Here is a 16,184-nt window from a genome sequence, read left to right on the forward strand (position 1 = left end):
ATTAAGTTTTGCTCTTGAAAAGACACTTTTTTTCTTTGAGATGTTTAGAACCGAATTGAGTTTGGGAAAATAGTCAGTAAACTGTTAAGCACAACTACATAACTTGAACTGAGCTCATTTCATAAAGACCGAAGACAGAGCCATCAACTAGTTTTCGATAATGGCAGAAGACATGCTCAACTTGACCGATAGTTGAAGCTGCATGACCTGCGGCTGCGGCCCTCTGTTGAGTAAGCCAAAGTCACCGAGGCGACGATAAGAAGCGCAACATACAATACATAAGTATTCAAAATGCTGTGGATCAAGTTTTCCGTGAGAGCCGATTCGCCGGCCTACGTGAGTTGTGTCAACTAGACATGTAATGCTAATTTAAGAAACGTTTTTCCCCTACCAATTTTCACGAAACATTTAAGCTTCAAGTATTTTGTTGGTTAAAAGACAAAAATCAGAGCAGCCACGCGCCACACATTTAAACAACGAAATACATAAATAAATTAAGCGAAAGAAAAATAAACATAAACGCAGCCCTAGCTTCAGTCTCAGCCTCAGCCTCAGTCTCTGCTTTAGCCTCCACCTCTCGCCCCTTTAGTGAAATCACTCCGGTTTCGTATGAAATCGACCCCAAGCTGACATCGTCACAGCTCAAGAATCGCCAAACGAAGCGAGCGAAAAGCCGACAACGGAATTGCCGAATCGGCTCACAGAAAATCGTCTTGAAATTTCGACGATGATAAACATTTGAGGCACTGCTCAGACTCAAAATCAAGAGCACAAAAGCCGAGCTCTCAGCTCAGAGTTCGTTTCCGTTCGGGTCTCAGCGAATATTTTTTTGAAACTTAGCCGCTTAAAAAGCTCTGCAACTCGTTCCGTATCTCCATACGCCGTGCATTCTTCGCAAATCGTGGATGTGCCGTGCTGTGATCATAACTCAAGGAATCCAAAAAACCTCAAAACCGACCATCCTTAAACGGATGCAATACGAACTCTTGCGTGTAGTGAAAAGTGATAAATATAACTGACAGACTTCCAAAAAAAGTGTCAGCAAAATCGAAAGAACTTTTGAGAAATAAACAACAAAGGAAGTTTCAAGTGTGCGGCAAATAAAGTTTATCCATAATCCTTAAACTCAAGTTGAGCAAATAATTAAGGTGAGAACAACAAAATGGATTTAAGTTTTTTTTTGGTTATCAAAACTGAAAATCATGATTAACGCGAAGCAACAGAATATGAAATCTGTAGTCATAAATAGTTGGTCAACACTTCCTTAAAGATTAATTTCATGAATTGTTGATATTGTAGTTCGTTATTAATATGCGAGATACTCGTAACCACTTGAATGGTTGTCTTTGATCGCACATCATACATTTCATTTTGCGGAAGTCAAAAGAGCCGAAGCTGCGTCAAGAATCTGTCGTAAATTTTGAACCATTGTTAGCAATAAAACAGAAAAAAAAAACAAATTTAAATAAACACGATTGCCTCAATCGATCGAACTGCAAACGTCAATAGCTAACCACAATAGTTGTGAATCACCAAAAAAGAGGAAATCAAAAATCAGAGAGCACTATGGAGCGGTGATTACTCCTATCGACTATCCTCTACAAAATCGATGTCTGATCACGTACAGATAATAATAAAGAAAATAATTATGCTAGCCTTAAAAAGCAGCACAACTGACTACATCGATATGCGAGGAATCGCATAAAGTCATATAATATGCAGATTAGCGCCTGGCTTTTGATATCAAAGTTGAGGTGGTGCCTCATATCTTTATATGGCCGAATATACTTATCTATGTATGTTCTCCATTGTTCTATGCGTTGATTCGAATTCGAATTCAATTGAATTGAATTTCTTTTGCGCGCGCTTCGTAATTATGAATGCGATGAGTACGAAATTAAATGAATATTGATGCCACGCACTATTCATATGCTCCGCCTACTCAAATCAGTTCCTACCTATCAAGAATATAGTTGAAGTGTGTATGTGCTTGTGAAATCCCTCCAAAGTCACGTTCCACTCCCAGTTCGAGTCAGATTTTTATTATGCGGCCAGTGTCGTTGGCTGCGTGCGCTTTGCGAATCGATCAATGGACGAGAATGTGAATGTGAATGTGAATGTAGATATGTGTCCAGCTTAGACACATTTACTGCTTCAGCACACCGATAGAAAGAGACACTCTCGCACTCATTAGATTTATTGTTATTATTATATTCATTCGGTTCGTCGCGGTCTGTGACGTGCTTGGTTGCCGGGCACCGATCAGAGTCGAATCTTCATCGTGGCCATCGCTTCCAACGCCATCGCATCAGCCCAAAAAAACCCCAACTTTTAAAGCCCCAACTTTGCTGCCAAAAACCTCTGGCAAAAGGTTGATGGCAACCTTCAGCTTTCAGGTGGCTAGCTGATCAAAACTTGTTGCCATTCAAAAGAACCTTGATTTCACAGCATAGACGAGTATCTGAAAAGATTTCGTCTATATGTATTTTAAGATTCTTAGCAAAAGCAGTTCTATGCATAATTTGTTATTTCTATTCAGTTTTTGTCTGTTACTTAACTATGCTAATACACCGATTGGGTTCTTTCTGCTAAGGATGATTGCTTACCATATTATGTCTCATCGCAGATAACTTGACTTGAACTTGACGATTGGCATTAAATTTTCGATTGACGAGAAACGTGTTTGATATATGCGATCAAGCGCGTGGCAATGGCAACACCCAGAATTATTTTAGCATATGTTGGGGGGGACTTTAATCCGCAGCTAGTCTAACTATTTTGTTTTTAATTTCTCTTTCACGTAATTAGCATAACTTCTGTTACTTATGCAATTGTTATTTGGGCTGTGCGATTTATTTATTGGACTCATTAATTAGACTCAATTGAATTTGTCTGTGGCAAAGTTGGAGGTAATTCAAAGTGGTGTGTTTTTAATTGATCCGAATCCGATGTGCGCATTTTCGGCATTTTGAATAAGTAATGTATGTATATTTAATGCAAAGTTGAAATAGATTTCAATGTCAAGGGTTTGGCAAATTAGATTAAAACGTATCGTTGGCTCGAGCCTGAGCTCTCTAGCACACCTGTAATTCCATTCTCGATTAATCTTTACTTTCGGCTGTGGTTGCCAACTTGACATTGAACCGTGCCACAGCACAAGTTATTGACTTGAAATACATGCACGAAGCTGAGCAAGAAACATACACTATACAAAATACAAAATACGAAAAATTCTCAACAACCAATAAGAATACTTTTGTTTATATCAATAAACAACATGCATATGTTATGAGGTCAACCGGTTGTCGATTCTAAAGAAGCCAACATCCAAACAACAATTTGCCTGTCCCAGGCCCCCAGCAAACTATCAGACACACAGGCAAGCAAGCAGTTGGTTTGTTGCCCATTTAGCCAGTTTGCCAAATCGAAAAGCTTCTCATGAACACGCGCTTTATAGTGAGAACAAGTTGTTTGGCCTGCTGCTGAGTTGTTGCACTGGTAAGTGCAATTACCAAAGAGACGGCAGACGTAACACACAAATTCACACATGGCCAATGCCAGCATGCAAGTCATTAATTTTTAAACGCTTCGGCTTTTGGTTGCAATAACAGTTGCATCTTCATCAACCAACGTCAGCGAGTGTGCAGCGAAGCGAAGCAAAGCAATGCAAACAAAACGAGAACAATTAACTACAATGTACGGCGTCAAGGTGTCGCATATCAAAGCGCGCGGGCCACGCTGCGTATGCGTAATGCACATTGTTCAATTCAAATGCATGAGTTCTAATTTATTTCTCTCCCAGATCAACGTATGTAAATGTATTTGGGTACATATGTTACATACAAAGACTTAGCATAATACATTTCTACTTTATTCTATAACTATTAAAATGATATGCAAAATATTTGATTTTGTTGATGCCAAAAGCGATTATTGATTGCTTATTGGAATTGGACAGAATTGTGCTTATTGAATCAATTTGTTGTTGTTGTTTTTTTTTTTTGGTGTTGCTCTTTGTTTTCGTTTCGTTTTGAGTCGATTACCTGCGACTTCCGCTTAGGTGTCTGTTTTGTTTTTTGTTGTTTCGGATTTCGAGTAGCTGAAGTAGCTCAACTATATTTGCTGAAGGTCGTTGGTAATGAGGCGACTGTGACTGGCATCAGCTCTTCAAGTCGATCCGTAATTAGCCCGTGCAGCTGTTGGGGGAGATGTCAGGCCATGTTTGAAGAAAGCCCCAGCAGCAGCAGCAGCAGCAGCAGCAGGTACATAGTTGGCTGCATGACGAGCATATGAAATGAGCCGCGATTTGCATCTGAAAAAGCTGCACATAATTGAGCAGTCAAAGCTTTGAGACGAGCTGCTGACAGGCAATTAATAAGGAAGCGTCAAATGCGTCAACTATGGACATGCTTCATTTCAATTCCGTAAACATAAATTTGTGAATATACAACAGACTTATTTACGATCTCGTATGCGATCTTTTGCAGATGGCACCGAATATAATAGGCAGCACCTTTATATTGGCCGAGACAGCCATTTCTGATGCCAACAACAACAAGATGTCGTCGACGGGCGCACCTGTTGCGACTGCCAAGCAAGCCCCAGCCCCACCGCCAGCCAAGAAGCTGATGCCAGTGGCAGCTGCCGCTCCGGCAACGGAGGCAAAGAAAGCAGCCACACCAGAGCCATTCAAAACGCAGATTGTGTGGCACAATGTGGTGTTGTTCATCATCTTGCACTCGACTGCATTGTATGGCCTCTTTTTGATCTTTGCCGAGAACGCCTATCTGGAGATTATCCCCAGTAAGTTAACAGTGCTCAGAGAGAGTGTAAATCCGTATGATGTTGATTTGTCATTTCCTATTTTCAGTATACTTCACCTCGGTCTTGGGCGGCCTGGGCATTACGGCTGGCGCTCATCGTCTCTGGTCGCACAAGGCGTACAAGGCAAGGCTGCCACTGCGCATCTTCCTCATGCTGTGCCAGTCGCTAGCCTTCCAAAACAGCATCTGGGAGTGGACTCGCGATCATCGTGTGCACCACAAGTTCACCGACACACACGCCGATCCCCACAACTCGCGTCGCGGCTTCTTCTTCGCCCACATGGGTTGGTTGTTGTGCAAGAAGCATCCCGATGTTGGAGGCAAGGGCAAACAGATTGACATGTCCGACATTGAAGCCGATCCCGTTGTGAGGTTCCAGAAGAAGTAAGTTCAAATATTGAAAGCATTTGTAAATTGAAATATTAATATTTTCTCCTTCAGATACTACTTCGTGGTGATGCCCATCTGCTGCTTCGTTGTGCCCATGATGATCCCTTACTACTTCATGGGCACCTCTTTGAAGGTGTGCTTCTTCACCTGCTCCATGCTGCGCTATTGCCTCAGTCTGCACGCCACTTGGCTGGTGAACAGCGCCGCTCACTTTTACGGCATGAAACCCTACGATATGTCTATTAGCTCCTCCAACTCCAAGTGGGTGGCAAACCTCACTCTCGGCGAAGGCTGGCATAACTATCACCATGTCTTCCCCTGGGACTACAAGGCAGCTGAGCTGGGCTCAACCTACAACGCCAACTGGACAACTGGTTTCCTCGATGCGATGGCAAAGATTGGTAAGCATTATGGAGAATATATCCACGGACAGCTTTTTAATTGACAATCTCTGTGTGCAGGACAAGCCTATGACCTGAAGTATGTTACCAAGGAGATGGTTTACAGGCGCCTCAGGCGCACTGGTGATGGCAGTCATATTGCCTCACAGCTTGATGATAACAACAACACAAACAATACTCCCACCAATGAGATGGTCGTGCATTTAGATCACGATGCGGAGGAGAACGCTGTCTGGGGCTGGGACGATAAGGATGTTTCCGAGGAAGATCGCAAGAGTGCCTCAATTATGAACAGTGATCTGCAGTGCAAACAGGATTAGACGACACGTCACGTTGCGTCTCGGTTGCGTTACCAAACTATAAATACTAAATATGCGAGCCTCTTTCTGGGTTTTAACAAAAAACATTAGGACTGCAGTATTTAAGGATACTTATGTTAAATAATCGCATAACATGGCATCACACACTCGATTATCTGGTATATGGTATATGGCGAAAATTAATTCATACTTCTACATATAATTGGAGAAAAATACCAAATTGAGTGTATGAGTGTGCGTGTGAATGCTATTAACCGATATGTTGATGGGGTAGTTGATGGCGCATCGAGGGCAAATCAAAATGTTAAATGGCTTCAATTCCAAAAAGTAAATTTTATATTCGAGACAAGTGCAAATTGGTGTGCGAGCAACAAGTTTTCCAGTGAGCACTCTTACACAAAAAAAATATAATTTTAATACTACCGCGTAACAAAAATATCATACAATATTGGACAACTTAAGAGCGCCCGTAAAAAAAAAGAAAAACTATGTAACATATGTTATAACGACGCAAGAGGTTCTAGATATAAATACCATAATCTATGGATAAATTTTAAGTGACGCAAAGCTTAAAATTGTGTAAATTGTTTATTGTTAGTTATTAGGTGTGTAGGATATTCAGCTATAAGTCTACTGTATCTATAATCACAAAATTGTATAAACAACAAAATCAGAAAAAACTCGCTAAAATTCCAAAAAATATACATATGCATTATGTTTTGTTACGGGATTTAGGCGGATGCGCAAAAATGGAATAAAATGTTTCCTAATCAATGCAAAATATTCACGAGTTTATTCATTCGATTGCAGCAGTCAAGAATGGAAAGTTTTCAATATTCCACTTATCAATGCCCTCGCTAATACATTTTAAAATATCTTCTAATCATTAATCAGCCAAGTGTCGCATATAATTTTTTCAATACGAGTTTTACTTGCTTCAATAGCTCAATTTGTCGCTTCTTAAGCCTCACGTTTGGGAAGTACCGACAAAGCGTGCCACCGCATCTTATTTGAAACTAGTTATCGCAAAAAAATATTGCTTCAGAGTCACACGATCTCATACATTTTTAATAAGTTGGTCGAAAAGGAAACACAAAGAAAAATAGCTCACTTAATAAGCTTTGCTTGAGAAGTGTCAACTAAAGAATCGTGCTTATGCTCTATTCGATTTTTCGACTTCTTTTATTTTTAGAGTTGACGCATAATTATTTACATGTCTTTTGAATTTCAAATACGATTTATTTTCTATATATTTAAAGGGCTTTTTTCTTTATGTAAAATGCTAATTGTTCTATTTTTAAATGATTTAACAAAAGCCATTTAGGAATTAATAATGTAAATTCTGTAATTTAGACTTGCAAATTTTCAAGCATATTTCTCAATTGAAATTCTGTTGAACTAGAGTCAGAATGGTTTGCGAAACTGAAACTTTTGATTAGCAATTATAATATAACAGATCGAGAGATCGAATAAAAGGTCGATGTCAATTTAGTCGTTGCTCATTTTTTAAATTCCGCCATACTGAATATTAAGATTTAAATTTATAATTCTTTTATAAGTTTCTATGCTGAAACTAATTGGTAAACAAATGGTTTGAAGTAAAAGACAGTCTTTATTTAGGGAAGTATTGGAGATGTACACAGGTTGAGGAAATCATTAATGAAAACCATCGGACCCATACCCATAGCTAATGTGTTGTGGCTGATTGGCAGCGGTGGCGGAGGCGGAAGCATAGGCGTAGAGCATGGCGGCCAGAAAGGCGCCATTGTTCATGAACAGCGACAAAATGGTGGCCATCTTCAGCGTGGGCAGAATGAAGGGCAGCAGACTGCCGAGCAGAATAATGGGCAGCACTAAAATGGGCACTGCCACTTGAAGCATTGTCATCTTATACGATTGCTTCTTCTTGCGCTTGTTGAGCATTCCACCGCCTCCAGCACTGTCTCCGCCATGCACAGCTCCCAAGCCTTGTTGCTTGGAGTCGCCCTCCGCTTCCGGTTCGTAGTTCTCAACGCTGGCGCTGGTGCCGGTGCCGCTGGGTGCTCCCGACATGGACGGCAGATTCATTATATTCAGTTGCATCTCTTCCGTATCACGTCGTCGAGCACGTCCCATTCGAGATTTCATAGCTAAAAGCAGACAATGATAGAGAGTTTTATCTACAACTATTGAAACTTACCTTTCTTTAGCGTAAACTTCAGCTTGTTCTCCTTGCTGGGTACAATTTTCACCAGCATGCCGGGCAAGAAGTGTAGCTTAATGTCGCGATGCTTGAAGAAGCGTTGGAAATTCTTTACCAGTCGCTGATTCAACTCCTTCTCAGACATCTGTCGATATTTCTCGCCTATCAAGCTGCCAAGCTGCGTTTCCTCGCCAAAGAACTGATCCATAAAGTCCTTTGTCAGATTTCCAGACTGCGGCAACTGTTTGCGTTCTTCCAATTTTTGCAGCACAAAGAGTTTCGTGCAGCGCAGCATGCTGAACTCACTGAGACATTCATAAATGCGCATGGGAATCGTTGAGCCGTATTTTCGTGTCACGCAGCTTTTGTTCGTGTCATCACAGTATTTAAATGCGCGCTGCAAAGTATGGAATGAAAAATTAACAAAATGAATATGTCAAATGAAGATGAGCACGATCGTTGACATTTCTTTAAATTTGAATTGCAATGAATTAAGGAATTTATTTAATGCAATGCATTTTTTAAACTTTAGTTTTCTATACATTTTTTTTTACCGAATCTAGAGCATTTGTTAAGCAGAGTCCTAGCAGGACATAAACTGCAATGAGTGTACAGCGCATTTCTGTTTTGATATGTTAGTAATTATATTTGTTTGTTTGCCAACTTTTTTGGTCTCGATTTCTGCACGACTGCACGAGAGCAGCAACAGCGCCAAACTGAATGCAGCAGCAGCAGAGATCAAAGCATCAGCCACCATCCTGGCCAACACTTTTTCTCGACAGTCACACACTGGCTGCGCTGCTCTTTTCTTAGCCGCTTTCGGCCAACTGGTTTGCAGAGCAACATGCAGCAAGCAACAGCATCTTGGTGGTCACTTAGATTTAGCTTAGCGGGTCAAATGTGCCGGTGCTCTCGATGTCTGTGCCCCATTTGCTTGACTTATGGCCAACCCATTTTTTGCTGGCCGTGAAATTCAATAAGTTATTCAATGACACCATTCAAAACATGGGGATTATCGCATAATTTTAGCACTAGATTCTAGATAAGCTGTTAACGCTTATCGCTTTTGCTTTCTGAGCACTATTTGTCCACACTTAGTTAGCCATGTTATCGCTATCTACATACACACTCATGTGTATTAGCGATATGTCAGTGAAACATCAGCGGCGACAACAGTTTAGAAACTTTTGCAAGTGCAGCAAAACTTAAATTGGCCGCAAAGTGGAACAATTGAAGCCGGACTTAAACTGGTTGACGCGACGTCATTTAGACTCGCTTTAATTAACCGACAGCCAATCAAGTGAGAGTTCATATTTAATTAGTTTGTCAACCATAATGAGATCTAAGTAAGTAAGTAAGTAAGTGAGTGAGTACTGCCTACAATCGATTGCGATCGATAGAGAAATTCATAGTAGCGAATCAATATTTTCATTTTTCTGTATTTGACTAAGTGCCGCCGACCCATTTTATAGCAGAGACAACGACGATAGACTTTCTTTACATGCTTTGGAGCACGTTGCACGTTTCCAAAGCTGGAATTGCGGTGGGCGGCGGAAGAGCAATCGAAAGAACCGTAAATCGTGTGTACGGATCTGAGTTGCATACCAAATGAGACGCAGCAGCTGCGGATGGTGAGCAAATAAATTTCACTTTTCATTGGGCGATGCGAAAGAGGTAGAAATAAATTATTGATCGATGCATTAAATAATTTACTTGTAAATAAATAAGTTCAGTATAAATAAATAAATAATTTAAACTAGTCTTAAATTATTATTTGGTTGCATGCTCGCTGAGGTATAATTAGGCCTGCTACCAGCTCGAGCTTCGAGTTCCTCTTACCACTCCTTCTCCAGCCACACAGGCTGCTGTGTGTGCGAATGGGAGTAGACAACGGGAACGGGAGCCGGAGCAGCCGCATAGGCGGCCGCGGCATGCACGGGCAGAGCTCGGGACAGCATCTGACCGATGGCCAGCACCAAGAGGATGACACCAACACCCAGACCCTTCATGGAGACAACCGTCAAGGCAGCCAGCAAAGTGGTAATGACACCCACAACAAAGGCGCCGGGCACCAAGGCGAAGCTAATACGGCGCATGAAATGATGACCGAAAGTGCGGCTCTCTGAATAAAATAATAAACAAAAAATGTAGTTAGTTGTAGTCACTAAATTGTGAAACCCATTTCTACTAACCAGCCAGATCTGCATCGGCTTCGGTGTTGGAGTTGTTGCTCGCCTGCTGCTGGCACAAAACCAAATCACAGAGCAAAAGAGTCCGAAAAGGGCAAAGATGAGTTTCTGATTGGCAGCCATTGTAGAATTTGTTTCGTTTGTAATCCTGCTTCGTTGGGTTTAATCCGTTTTGGTGATTCGGTTGTTTGTGTGTACTGCACCAGCACTGTTTGACAATTGAATGTGCTGCTCAGCGCGGCATTGGCTTTTATCAGGGCTCACTCTAACAAGCAGCTATTGGTCAGCTACTTGAAATTCGACAGCCGGACGTCGCACGAAACGTGCGCCAAAACAAGCGAATCGTGCCACAGCCATGAGGAATGCTACCGCTTCTTTACACCAGAGTCGCGATGCCCAATCTTCTTCGTTTTTGAATATGCATAAAGTAAAGTTCGTCATTACACATTTTCACCGTCGCCCCGCGGTGGCGACTCGCGCTGCCCTTTAAGGGGCAGCACAGCCCCAAACACTTTTGGCCTGCCTTTTCCACTTTGTTGCACTTGGTCTTGGGCATTCGACTTGGGCATTCTTTCACGACGCGTGCCTATATATTGAGGGCAGATTCACCCCGCCTCTGTGCCATTGCCGTCTCCATTCGCTTTCATTTTTGTCGCTAGCCCATAATGATTTATCAGCCGGCTGTAGTCGAAACAACGAGTAATTGACAATGGGCCAAAGCATATTAATGTCGTCAACTATGTAACGGACACTCATTGATAAATATGACTACAATGTGAGTCCAAGCTTGCATTCACTTTCATTACATTGCGCTAAGCCCTAACAAGTTAAATGAGTTCTGAGGTCTAACATTGTTAACGGAGGTGAGAGCCAATGGTTACGGTACGAACAATTGTAATTTGCAAATAGTTTTGTAGCTTAATGATCATTTTGTTTACTTACTTCTTACACATATGTATGTACATATATCTCTTCTTGAGACATTGGATTATTCATATTATTTTGTATAAGTCAGATACTTTTGCAATTAACATAATGATCTTTTGTCTTATAATAAAGTCTTCTATTTTTAGATACTTACACTTTGAGTATTCAATTACTTGTAAATATAACATATTTTCTTTATTTTTAACTTCGCATTCTCATTCCTTTCGATGCATTCGTTTTGTATCTGTTGGACTCCTTGCATCTAATCATACTTCATTTATATTTTGTTATTACTATTGTAATCTCCTGATTGTCAGTAAGTCAGTACGTCAGAAATAAGCAACTCTTAAACCTGATCATCTCGAGCCTGGGTATCTCCTAGTCTACAAGATTACAACTATAATTCTAGTCCTATCTCCCAGGGTATCTCACATCCAGAACTCTCCATCGATGCGCATTTGAACATTGCACCGCAAATTTCAAGGAATCTAATTAAAACGGGTCCGAGTTGGTTTCAGTTATGTGAAAGTCGTTAGATGAAAGACCAAAAATGTTAAGCGGATTTTTCGCACTGCCATTTGCAAAGACAGAATTTACTTTCTAGCCTGGATTTCAAATATACAGTTGAAGTCTCAATAAACCATACGCCCGCTCTAAAAGCAGCAAGCAGGCGAGCAATCAAGTTGAGTGCGATCGCAAAGTAATTCTGTCAACAACTTTCTCATGCTATCGCCGTCAGAGCTAATTGTCTCAAGAATCGAACGAGCACAGGTCTGCACAGACTGCACCAGATCAGACTACTTAGCGATTCCATATATATTATTTATGGCAAATAGCCTTTAGCTGAAGTGTGAAGCGACGGGAGAGAAGTATGAGGACGGGGAAAGAGGAGGCAATTACAGCTAAAAGAAATCAATGAGAAGATCAATGAGAAATTGGAGGCCTACTCCAGATATTTTTCATGCTCTTGCATGCATGGCTACCAATGTTTTGACCAACAACAGCAGCAGCAACAGCAACAGCAACACCAACTGTCGGCAATTTAATTGAGGAAGATTCAGAATAGGCGCAAGAATCGTGTTTTAGCTAAAGCAGCAGCAGCAGGCAACTTGTTGCAGCCAGAATGACAGCAATGCCAATCCAAGCCAGTCTGGATCTGGCTGTGCCCAATTCCAATGCCAATTCCAGCAGAATGCTGCCCGTTGCCCGTTGCAAGTCTCTTGGCTTTCTTTGCGGCTTCTTGTTCTTGTTCAGCGCGGAGGCTGCAACAGCAACAGCAAGCAGCGACTGCGACAACTGCGACGTCGACTGCAATTGGAACTGCAACAGTTGCAGCTGAGTTGATAAAATGCACATCGTTCGCTGATCATGCCACATTTTGTGGCTGGCGAGCAAAGCAAACAGTTCAGTAAACTTGAACACTGACATGCGCCAAAGATGAGTGGCCTTGTAAGATTCCTATTATTTTCTGCGCTGTGCGCAACACTGGCCCATGGCCAGGACACCACTGAAGTTTCCAACGATGACTCCGCCACGGAGGCAGCACGCGGCCTGGCCAGCAGCTACGATCCGGAGGATAAGCAATTGCTGAAGAAGAACTCACACATCTACATGGGCATCTACAAGAACTACAAAAGCACCTATCTGGGCAACAAGACGACCAATGAGTACAGGAAGCGATTGCGGAATCGCGTGAGTGCCGCTCAGTTGGCCACCAATGAGGCAACTGCCACCGAGGCTGTCGAGCAAGAGCAAGAGCAACAGGAGCAGGAGCAGCAGCAGCAGCAGGAAGAGCAGGCAATCGATGATGCACTGGCGCAAGAGTTGCGTAACGAAGCCAACGCCGAGGCGCTGATGGAGGCTCAAACCGATACGGCCATCTACGATGACAATGAGACTGGATCGGGCAAGAAGCGACGCAAGCGTAAACGCAAGAATCGCAATAACAACAAGCGTGGCGAAGACAACACTGAGCAGCCGGAAAGAGATGGAGAGGACATTGCAGACATACAACAATATCATGTGGGACCTGGTCTAAATGTCAGTCTGGACATGAGCAACGACATTGTGCGTGTCAAGTTGGATGGCGAAAATCTGAAAGAGATTGTTAGTGCCCATTGGCTGAGCACAGACAACAGCGAGGAAGGTAAGTTAAGTTGATGCTGATTGTTTGATTATATATCTAACACATTTTTGATTTTCAGGTCGAGGCAAGAAGTACGATATGATCACCAAAGTGCTGCCGCTCTTCATACTGCCCTTCCTCATCCAGTCGGCGATTGTTCCGTTTCTGGTGACCAAACTAAAGCTGTTGCTGGTCAAGTCGATACTCGTTGGCAAGCTGGCGATATTCCTCTTGATCATTTCGGCCATCAAGAACAGCAACAAAATGATGCAATCCTATGAGGTGGCACCTTCATACTGGGCCAGCGAGCCAAGCAGAAGATCCGAACTGGCGGCAGCCGCCTCATCAGCTGCCGCAGCTGCCTACAATGGCTATCGGGTGGAGGGCAAGCCAACAACTTGGGTCAATTGAGAGGCGAGTGAGTGTCTCTTTATCTAGTTGCACAATACAAACAAAAAAGCATTGCATTAACTTAAGCTACGCGAATGTGAAATAAATCATAAACAAATCGGGTGAGTAGTTGTCTATTTCTCTGAGAGGTTCATAGCAAATCAAGTATACGAAGCGTGCGTCAATAAGCAACGCATTGCAACTGTCTGGCAACTCTGCGAAATTGAATTGTGTTGTTATCGCGATGGCAATGTTTGCTAATTCGTCGGCGTATTAACCCACAAATTTGTTTTATGATCTGGAATTTTGGTGGTTCAATACAAACTGATTGGCACATAGTAAATCTAATAAATCTGTGACTAATTGCCGCTGTTTAATTGCAGTTTTCGGTACGTGTTTGTTGATAAGATTGGCGCGATATAATGATTGCAGTTATTATCTCATTTTAGCAGCCACCTTGGCCTTTGCACGTGTTCAAATGAATTCAATTAAAATGTTGCTGCATAAAAGATACTCTAAGTAATCCATATTCAACAAGTTTATGAAGAGTCGTAAATTTTCGATTTATATACATAAATGATTTATTTTTATTGGGGTCGCTTGTTTTGGCAAGCAATAAATAACAATTGGGTGCAAATAAATTAACTTAGATCTAAAGTTGCAGTGTTGCGGGGCTCAACCAGCGTCCCAAATGGCTCAGTCTCTCTTCCTCTCTCTCTCTCTCTCTCTCAATTTCTCTTCTAGTAGCAACTGTATTGGCGCTCTAGTTGCACGCAAACATCGCACTGCAATCGAAATCCCCAGACCAGCTTACAGTTGCATCTGCGCTCGTGGCGAACATGCTGAGATCGCACACGGAAGCCGCAGACGCGGCACAGCTGCTGGCAGGAGAGACGCTCCTCCATCGAGTTGCCACCAGTCTTGGAGCACTGGCGTCCGCGTGTGCCTGGCCAGCGACCGCTGGCTTCGGGCTCGCAGTAGTTGGGTGAGTCCTCCATGTAGACGAGCGAGTCGAGTGGAATGTTTTGCCACATGATCTTGAGATTGCTGGTGGTGCCGTCCAGTTGTATGGCATCGTCGTACATCTGCTGCAACTCCTGGGCCACTATGTCGAAAGGCTTCAGTACCTGCACGCACTGCTCCTCCAGGCACTTGCCCTGTGCGTCTTGCCGCTTACAATGGCACTCCTGCTCCATGGACTGCTCCAGCAGAGCGCCCACCACGCGCTGATTGTGCGCAATTGCACCGACGCCAAGGCCAAAGTGCTGCTCATAGAGCTGCAGAGCCTTGGCCGGCTCATGGGCGCAAGGCGTATCCTTGCAGCCGCAGCCAGCGATGACGCCATTGGCACAGTCCGTGGTCAGTGTGTGCACAATGGAGGCCATTGCAATGCTGGCCACATAGACATCCTCCCGATTCAATTTGAGCGCTTCGCTGGGTGCAGTGCGTCGCTTGATGAAGTCCACGCTAGGGCAATTCCAACGTTGCCATTTGAAGCTCTGCTGACAGCTTTCGATGGCTCGCTCTAGACTGCTGGCAATGAGGGAGTCCCAGGATAGAGGCGCCTGAAACTGTGTGCTGTAGCGATAGTAACTTCCAGGATCCGCAACATGAGCTGACATCGTCATGCTGGCCAAGCTCAGTAGAATTTGAAGTGTGTAGAACATCGTGATATGTTGTGTGTTGTTGTCTTTGTGCTGTCGTTGACTCGACTGATTGCCGAACAGAGCCTGTGACCGAGTTTTATACTTTCGGCCAATCGATTTGTGCCGTGGGAAATTCGAGATGCGGGCAAAAAACCGGAAATTTGCCTTTTTCCACTTGGGACTTTTGTCATGAAAAGGAACTCCCAACAAACACAAATAACCCACCAGATCCAGTCGACGCAATTGCCGAGCAGCCTAATTTCCCTTTCCTCGCTTTCAATCTCTCTTTACCTGTGGCCTGTATATCGTAGCCTGGCCAGAGCAATGATCCTTGTAAGGCAAGCAAGTTTCCCACGTTTAGGCAGGTAGACCTCATGCGGCGTCGAACGTGTTCATGAATGAACCTCGCTCGATTCCATTCAGCTTCATGGTTTTTCCCACTGCTCGATATCAATGCATGTCCTGCCGGAGACTTTTGTGTGTGTGTGCGTGTTTTGCCAACTAAACTGGCAAAGCCAATTATCTAACAAAACATATGACAAATGATGCGAAAAGTGTGTATATCATTTGGAAAATTAATTGCGCTCTGCGGTAAGCCCTTTGTGATTCCCCGATTTAGCCTGATGCTAACGGTATTTCCGGTAACGATATTGCGCTGTTATTAACATTGACGTCGCGATATCGATGTACTTCGTAATTATTGTTGTCTAGATAGCATATCTCAAACAATTCATGTTTGCCTGAGTACCTTGTAATCCACGATTAACTGATATCAACTAAATATATTGTGA

General features: G+C 42.8%; 5 protein-coding genes across 5 annotated transcripts; 2 read left to right on the top strand and 3 right to left on the bottom strand.

Annotated features, from left to right (window-relative positions):
• The first annotated feature begins 862 nt into the window (after positions 1-862).
• LOC117575243 (acyl-CoA Delta-9 desaturase) lies at positions 863-6,715 on the top strand. The gene is made up of 5 exons (XM_052006788.1): positions 863-1,148; positions 4,488-4,803; positions 4,871-5,207; positions 5,265-5,614; positions 5,675-6,715. The coding sequence occupies exons 2-5, from the start codon at positions 4,488-4,490 to the stop codon at positions 5,932-5,934; spliced, it is 1,263 nt and encodes a 420-aa protein (XP_051862748.1). The 5' UTR covers positions 863-1,148; the 3' UTR covers positions 5,935-6,715.
• Positions 6,716-7,282: 567 nt separating this feature from the next.
• Positions 7,283-8,821, bottom strand: LOC117573361 (uncharacterized). Its single transcript, XM_052006644.1, has 3 exons — positions 8,671-8,821; positions 8,114-8,513; positions 7,283-8,063 (listed from the first exon to the last, which is right to left on the bottom strand). Exons 1-3 carry the CDS (start codon positions 8,734-8,736, stop codon positions 7,591-7,593), a joined length of 939 nt encoding a protein of 312 aa, XP_051862604.1. The 5' UTR covers positions 8,737-8,821; the 3' UTR covers positions 7,283-7,590.
• Positions 8,822-9,951: 1,130 nt separating this feature from the next.
• On the bottom strand, positions 9,952-10,511 carry LOC117575610 (protein apnoia). Its single transcript, XM_034259882.2, is given in 3 exon segments — positions 9,952-10,238; positions 10,309-10,383; positions 10,386-10,511. Coding segments are annotated over 3 exon segments (405 nt in total). The 5' UTR covers positions 10,429-10,511.
• Positions 10,512-12,595: 2,084 nt separating this feature from the next.
• On the top strand, positions 12,596-13,865 carry LOC127565861 (putative uncharacterized protein DDB_G0290989). The gene is made up of 2 exons (XM_052006601.1): positions 12,596-13,378; positions 13,437-13,865. Exons 1-2 carry the CDS (start codon positions 12,670-12,672, stop codon positions 13,766-13,768), a joined length of 1,041 nt encoding a protein of 346 aa, XP_051862561.1. The 5' UTR covers positions 12,596-12,669; the 3' UTR covers positions 13,769-13,865.
• Positions 13,866-14,437: 572 nt separating this feature from the next.
• On the bottom strand, positions 14,438-15,440 carry LOC127565979 (wnt inhibitor of Dorsal protein). The gene has a single exon (XM_052007121.1). The coding sequence runs from the start codon at positions 15,412-15,414 to the stop codon at positions 14,488-14,490; it is 927 nt and encodes a 308-aa protein (XP_051863081.1). The 5' UTR covers positions 15,415-15,440; the 3' UTR covers positions 14,438-14,487.
• Between the last annotated feature and the right edge of the window lie 744 nt (positions 15,441-16,184).

This window comes from Drosophila albomicans, chromosome 2R (assembly GCF_009650485.2).
Source record: "Drosophila albomicans strain 15112-1751.03 chromosome 2R, ASM965048v2, whole genome shotgun sequence".
NCBI classification, from domain to species: Eukaryota; Metazoa; Arthropoda; class Insecta; order Diptera; family Drosophilidae; genus Drosophila; species Drosophila albomicans.